This window comes from Bison bison, unplaced genomic scaffold, assembly GCF_000754665.1.
Source record: "Bison bison bison isolate TAMUID 2011002044 unplaced genomic scaffold, Bison_UMD1.0 scf7180017854252, whole genome shotgun sequence".
In the NCBI taxonomy this organism is placed as follows: domain Eukaryota; kingdom Metazoa; phylum Chordata; class Mammalia; order Artiodactyla; family Bovidae; genus Bison; species Bison bison.
Genome location: NW_011484825.1, coordinates 426,452 through 434,219, shown reverse-complemented (window position 1 = coordinate 434,219; position 7,768 = coordinate 426,452). Strand labels below are relative to the sequence as shown.

The following is a 7,768-nucleotide window of genomic DNA, read 5'->3' as shown; positions in this document are numbered from 1 at the left end:
CAACACACACACCAAAAAAACCCCGGAAATACAAAAAGAAAGTAAAGGAAAAATCTCAACAGTCCTTTAAATCCTGTTAAAACATGGAGCCTTTCCCTCATCTCATTGTTCATCAATCCATGTTCCCATAATATTTTCATTTATTTTATAGTTCTCATGCCATTGTGTATTGTAATCATTCGACTCCATGAAGTTTATTTGCCTTGAACTTCATCCAGGACTCTGGGAACTTTGTGGTTTAATGCTGGGCGCGGGACGGAGGTCTGGCATTTAGAAGGCCCTTTACCCACTCCAGTATTCTTGCCTGGAGAATCTCATGGACATAGCAGCCTGGAAGGCTACAGTCCACGGGGTCGCAAAGAGTCGGACACGACTGAGCGACTTCACTTCACACACGGATGTGTAACCGCAGTGAAGCTGTGTCGTGCAGTCGCACGCAAACAGGAGAGGCAAGCGTTTATTCGGAAAAGCTTCAGGGAACAACGACAGCACATTTGACAATGATACCGAGTTGTTTAATGAAGATGTGAAAACAAAACCACGGCTCCGCCTCAACTTACTACTACCATCTTGCTATTCACGAGCGCCGTCTCTCCTTCCATTGGGTCCTCAAACCCGAGCTCAAACCAGACTGGGTCTGATTGGCCAATCGGAGCACAACCTCCCGTAGTCTCGAGGACTCCTCCCGCCAATGAGAGACTTGGGCGATTGGTGGGGTGAGAAGTCCTCCCGACCCGCGGAGGAATCCTGGGGGCGTGGTGACGCGTTGGGCGAGGCTGAAGTTTGATTGGCAAGTGAGCGATCAGCAGCTTAGAAAGGATACGCGGTCGGGTGGGAGAAGGGGAGGTCGTGGGCGGGGCAGTGGAGCTAGAGTCAGCCAATGACTGGCGCGCTGCTCGTAGAGCGAACGATAGGTCACCAATGGCGGCACGGATATGGTGCTGTGGGCGGGGCTTAGGCTCGAAGCGGCGACGGAGGCGGGGGGGTAGCGCCTATTACTGTCGTGCTCACCGTCACTGCCGGCACCTCTTCCTGGATTCATTCATTCGTGTTTTTTTTTTCATTCACGAAGGTAGTGAGGCCTGGTTGAAAGGCATGGAGAGCTTTTTGCCTGCCACCGGTTTCCTGTACTGGGTGGGCGTGGGCACCGTGGCCTACCTGGCACTGCGTATCTCATGCTTTCTCTTCACGGCCGTTCGGGTCTGGGGTTTGGGTAACGAGTCGGGGGTCGGACCGAGGCTCGGTGAATGGGCAGGTGAGTCGAATTCCGCGCCGCCCTCCCCCGACTCCTGCTGCGGCTCGCGCGGCTCTGGGCCTGGCCTGGCTCGCGCTGACTAGTTACGCGCCCGGCGCTTGGCCTTCGCGTCCCCAGCTCCCCTCTCCTTCTTTCTGAGGCTCCTGCGTCTTGCGTACCCGCTTGTCCCTCATGCCGTCGCCTGCCTTGCTTAGACTTGTAGTAGAGTTTTTAAACGGAGAAGGCAATGGCACCCCACTCCAGTACTCTCGCCTGGAAAATCCCATGGATGGAGGAGCCTGGTAGGCTGCAGTCCATGGGGTCGCTAAGAGTCGGACACGACTGAGCGACTTCACTTTCACTTTTCACTTTACTGCATTGGAGAAGGAAATGGCAATCCACTCCAGTGTTCTTGCCTGGAGAATCCCAGGGACGGGGGAGCCTGGTGGGATGCCGTCTATGGGGTTGCACAGAGTCGGACACGACTGAAGCGACTTAGCAGTAGCAGCAGAGTTTTTAAGTACTAAACACACTGCTGGCTTAATTCAGCGAATCTAAAGTGCCACTTGGGTGCGGGAGAAATCTGGCCTCAACTCGCTGGGGCTTATGCCTTTTAAGCCATTCCGGGTCCAGGGAGTTAGTTGTCTTGCTGGTTGCTTCCTCAGTCACAGGCTACCTCTTAGGAGAGTTTTTGAAACAAAAAGTCTCTGGCTTGAATACAGGTCCTGTGCCCAGGATGAAAAGCATTCTGTTGCCTTTTGGGGGGCGAGGGTGGAGAAAGGACAGAATTTCAGAAGTCTTTCTGCTTTTTGGAACCTTGGATTCGGCCTATTTCATATAATTTAAAAATCTTTTTTTTTTTTTTTAATTCTTGGCTAAACTATCCTGGAGTCCTAATGACTAGCAAGAATTATTGTTTCTTCAAGACGGTAACTCTTCATGTAGAAGTCAGAAATGCCTTCTGCAGAAGGAGATTTGCAGGAAAGAGTATTCCCACAGAGTGAGTTAAACAAACCTAATCATAGTTTCGCGTGTTAGGGTGTCTGGTTTACCATTCCCTGTACGCAAGGATTCTGAAGATGTAAGGGAAAGGGCAGATTAGAGAAGTTGGGAAAATTCCACAAGAAAGTTTTGGTTTTTTCCATTTCTGCCTTTTTTGTTGATTTTCTTTCCCTTTGTTTTGTTTTTATTAGCTTTTTTTTTAAAACCAAGTGATATTGCCATTCTCCGGTTATTCATTCTGCTGTTTTATAATTGATTTTTAAAGTTATGATTGGTTTTATATATAATTCACAGAGCATTTTGTTGAATTTTGGGCTGGTTAGGGGTTGCTTTCAGGCTAGGCTCAAATAAGGTATATAAATAATTTTACTCCGTATTCTTAACTTTATTCACTCAAACATTTCAACAACTTAGTAGGAAAAACATAAATTAACCTTTTGGAACTGCAACAAAAAACATCTCAAGTAGGAAAGAATAAGCATCTATTAACATAATACATATTTTTAAAACTTACTGTTTTTTCATCATTGAAAAAGCAAGTGAAGTGCTTAACGTTGTTATAATCAAGATTATAATTTCACTGTTGATAAGCCTGAGTTCTTGGTTGTCTGGTTTGGAAAACTTGTTGACTTTTGAAATAGTGGAATAAGACTCCAGTGTCTTAGAAAATCATATATGAGGATGAATAAGTTTTATAGTTTGTAATTAAAGACTTATGGTAATTTTTTTTAACTATCTAAAATTGACGACAGTGGCTGGTAACTTAAAGGATCTAAGTTATCTATATAATAATCCATCGGAAAAGCCAAGTGTTGTGACCTTGTCATTTCATGAGTAATATTTATATTGAAAAGATTTGACCTCAGAGGAAGGTTTTTGATAAATTAAGGGCAGTGTTTAAAAGATTAGAAATGAGATTTGAACTCGAACACTGGTAATCTAGCAGAAAGGATCATAAAGTGAAATATTATCCAGTTTACTTGTTGGGAAATTTCTCTTTTTTAAATACTTACGTAGAAGAAATGAACAAGTTGTTATTTGTAACATTACTTACATGTGGTGGCCTGAATCTTAAAATACTTTGTCCTTTATCTCTCCAAATTCAGGGAGTGTTTGGAAAACAAAAACTGAAGTGATTTGGAAAACAAAGCAGCAGACATGATACTTGAGTAATTAGGGTTAAGTTGTAATTAAAAACAGGTAATTTGTTCAACCGAGTATTAGGGTAACCATGTCAGGGCTCCTGTGCCTGTGGCCCTGAAAGCCAAACTGACAGCTGGTGTTTGCAGCACGATGAAGGTTTATCTGGGGCTTCCCAGGCAGCGCTGGGGGTAAGGAACCTGCCTGCCAATGCTTGAGGTGTAAAAGATGTGGGTTAGATCTCTGGGTCGGGAAGATCCCCTCTAGGAGGGCATAGCAACCCACTCTGGTATTCTTGCCTGGAGAATCCCATGGACAGAGGAGTCCAGCAGGCCACATAGAGTCACGAAGAATCGGAGGTGACTGAAGCAGCTCAGCAAGGAAGCAGCAGACCCGTGTGGGAGACAAGTCTCAGATCCACTCTGACTTTGTGTTTAGAGTTTTTCTGTTTTGTTTTTTTTTTTTTTAAAGAGGCTGGGATTAATCATCATCTAGTGACGTTTCCATAACATTTCTTAATCATAGTTTTGGGAGTCAGGGTGACTTGCAGCGACCCCATGGACTGCAGCCTACCAGGCTCCTCCATCCATTGGATTTTCTAGGCAAGAGTACTGGAGTGGCTTGCGATTGCCTTCTCCGAGGAGCAGCAGCAGCAGGGTCTGGTTTACAATTCTCAGGCCAGGTGGCCCATGGCACAGGAGTCTGTGAGCTCTCCTTGCCCTGGAGGAACAACTTGAGTTTGTACATTAATGATATTGACAACAGCAGTTTCAGTATGTTAATGATGTTAACAATAGTGATCGTAGTCTTCTGATTCTGGTTGATTGGTGTTCTGTTAGCACAGGATTGAGGTAGAAGGGACCAGAAAAGAAATAAAGTTTTGGATAAAGAGATTAATCATAAACTCAGTAAGGGAGTTTGGTTTTAGGGGGTCTTGCTGTCATTAGAGAGGCATTGTCTGCTTTCTAATACTGATGTTTAACATCTTCCTCTCCTTAACCAATTATTTTTGCCTTCTAATACTGATGTTTAACATCTTCCTCTCCTTAACCAATTATTTTAAGTATTATATAATAATGTGTGTTGAGTTGGTGGTATATTTTTATACTTGTCATGCTTAAGTCTCTGCATGTGAGTATGTTTAATTCCTCTCCTCCCCCTCACCTTAGATTTTAGAATCTGAGAGGCAGGGACTGTGGGTCCTCCTTTTTTATTTTTTCCCACAGTAATTGGCACATTGATCAGATACCAGGTCTTCTAAACTTAAAAGCCTGGAAAATCCTTGAAATACAGTTGGACTTTGCAGTCCATAAAAATACTCCAGACCATAGATTCCTTAGTCTAGTGGGTTTTTAAGACCGCCCATTACCTGGCCCATCCTCTAGCTTATCAAGAGCTGGGTCATCCCTTCCTTCATTCTCTCCGGTTACAGTCCCATGCAAGTAAATTACTCTGATTTCGCTAGGTCTCTAGTGGGTGAGTTTAGCCGGTTTAGTAGGTAAGTCTCTCTTGCCTGCCATTGTCATGTGACACTTTCTGTATTCCTTCCAAGAACAAAGTCCTGTGAAAGTAGAGTTTCAAGTTGTTTGAAAATCTCTGTAGCAAGTTATGAAAAGAAGATGGCAAACAAAGGTGACCCGGTCTATCAGTTTCCTGAATGTCAACAGGGAGTTTATTACACTTCCCAAGCTGAACCTCCAGAGAGTCACTAAACCCATTTGAGAATGCCAGAGTGATAAACCTGGCACTTTGACCAGAGTGAAAATGAAAGTAATGCTGGGTATTTTTGTTTGTTTTGTCTTTTTTTTTTTTTAGAGCAGGGCAGGTGGTAGAAGGCAGAGAAACAGATGAACTTAGTCATAAAAGTTCTTAAAAATATTTATTCATTTTGCATTTCGGCTCTGAAAAGGAAGTCTGTAGGCCTAAATGAACACAGTCTCCAGATGGGAGTTGGCAGGGTGCTGTGTGCTCAGTCGTGTCCACCTCTGTTCGACCCCATGGACTGTAGCCTGCCAGACTCCTCTGTCCATGGGGTTTTTCGGGCAAGCATACTAGAGTGAGTTGCCATTTCCTTCTCCAGGGAATCTTCCCTACCCAGGGATTGAAAATGCATCTCCTGTGTCTCTTACATTGCAGGCAGATTCTTTACCTGCTGAGCCATCCAGCAAGCTCGGGGGCAGCCTTAAAGCCCTTGGGCTCCAGCTATGTAAGAGATGGCAGGTGCAGCTGGAGGATGGGACCTAAAAGCATGTCCTAGTCTTATTTGGAGGAAAAACCAGAGAGGATGGTTTCCTGGAATGAGAAATTCAGCCTCTGTACTCTGAGCTATTTCCTCCAACCTTACACCGGTCTCCATTGTCTCCTGCTTTGTGTTTTTTTTTTTTTCTTTTTCCCTCTTGTTCTTCCTTTCTGTGCAATATTAAGTTTCTTCTAAAGGGTCAAACATGAGACCTCAGAGACTCAAACCTGAACTTGGAGTCTAGCTCCTCCTCTGTACTTACTAGAGTGTAGCATTGAGTAAAGTAGTAGATATCTGAATCTCACTTTCCTCATCTGCAAAATGGGGATAATACTGGTGCTGTTTCATAGTATTGTTGTAAAGGGTAAATGAGAATACTTGCTCTATGTAAAGCAGATGGTGCAGTGCCCTTGTATATAAATGCTTGATAACTTATTGTTACTAGTCCAAAAGTCATGTATGGATCTGAGAGTTGGACTATAAAGAAAGCTGAGTGCAGAAGAATCGATGCTTTTGAACTGTGGTATTAAAGAAGACTCTTGAGAGTCCCTTGGACTTCAAGGAGATCCAACCAGTCCATTCTAAAGGAGGTCAATCCTGGGTGTTCATTGGAGGGACTGATGTTGAAGCTGAAACTCCAATACTTTGGCCACTTTATGCGAAGAGCTGACTCATTTGAAAAGACTCTGGTGCTGGAAAGATTGAGGGCAGGAAGAGAAGGGGATGACAAAGGATGAGATGGTTGGATGGCATCACCGACTCAATGATGAGTTTGGGTAAACTCCGGGAGGTGGACAGGGAGCCTGGCGTGCTGCGGTTCATGGGGTCGCAAAGAGTCAGACACGACTGAGCAACTGAACTGAACTGAACTAGTAATACTGTTAACCTTAGCAGCATTATGTACCTATCACTTAAGCTAATTGACAATATAAGTCTTAGTAAGAAAAAATTAATAGCTGGTTGACTCCATCTTCAGAAAACTGAGATTACCTTTGCTACTGCAGTTGAGAGTGTTGAGCTTCAAAACTAATTTTCTGTTTATTTTTGTTGGTTGAAGAAATTTATTTCTTTCGGTTTCAGAAAAAAATTATTGAAAAATTTAGTGAATAGAATATATGGGTAAGTGGATTTGAATCAGTCAATTCCATTGTCTTTAAACTTTGTAGATAAAGGATGAGTTCAAAGAAATTTAATAGTGTGTCTTTAGGCTGCTATACCAAAATACTGTAGACTCAGTGGCTTAAACAACGAGCATTTCACTCACCTCTGAAGGCTGGGAAGTCAGATCAAGGTGCTGGCAGGTTCTGTGTCTGGTGAGGAACTGCTTCCTGGTTTATAGATAGCTGTCTTCTTGCTCTATCTTTCCATGACAGAAGGGGCCAGGGAACTCTCTGGGGTGTCTTGTAAGGGCACAGATAGCATTTGTTAGGGCTCCACCCTCATGATCTAATCACCTCCCAAAGACCCCCACCTCCAAATACCATCACATTCAGGGGTTAGGATTTCAACGTATATATTTTGTCCCTAACATAGGAATTCAGTCTGTAGCATAGATCCTTCATTCCATTTCTCTCCTGCTCTTTGATCTTGAAAATAAAAATACTGAAATATTATAGCAATTTGTATCTCTGCCTTCTGGCATAGATGGTGATTATGGCAGGGAGGGCGGGTGGAGAGTGTGATCCAACACTATTCATTTGTCCATCCACTGCCCAAATCCTCTTGAGTTCTGGCCAGGGACCAGGAGGATGGCCAGCAGGAACGAAGAGCAAACTGCCCTGTAAAGTGGTGAAGAGCAACGCTCTTGGTTCTATGGCACCTTGCGTAGGAAGGTCAGAGTGGTGTCTGACCTGAGAGCTGAAGGGAAGTGAAGAGTAGCAGACAGAGCAGGGGGATCAGGAGGTGCTAGGCTCCTGAGTGGAGAAGGAGCAGGGTCCCCTTAAAATAAGACCTGAGTTCCTGGAGCCAAAAAAGCGTAGGCCTGATTTAAGATGGGAATGGAGCTGGGTGAAGGGGCCAGTGACCAGGGGAGTTTAAGAACATGGAAAACAATTGTGGGGATTTTAAGCAGAAGGGTAATGTTGAATTGCAACTTTATTTTTTATTTATTTGGCTGTACCAGGTCTTAGTTGTGGCATGCAGGATCTTTTTTT

At 44.0% G+C, this 7,768-nt stretch overlaps 1 protein-coding gene across 1 annotated transcript in view; it reads left to right on the top strand.

Annotated features, from left to right (window-relative positions):
* Nucleotides 1-951: 951 nt before the first annotated feature.
* HSD17B12 (hydroxysteroid (17-beta) dehydrogenase 12) overlaps nucleotides 952-7,768 on the top strand; it is a 177,288-nt gene continuing 170,471 nt past the window's right edge. The window contains exon 1 of the mRNA XM_010856148.1: nucleotides 952-1,255. Coding sequence (XP_010854450.1) covers nucleotides 1,096-1,255 — 160 coding nt within the window. The 5' untranslated portion in view covers nucleotides 952-1,095. The remainder of the gene's footprint in view (nucleotides 1,256-7,768) is intronic.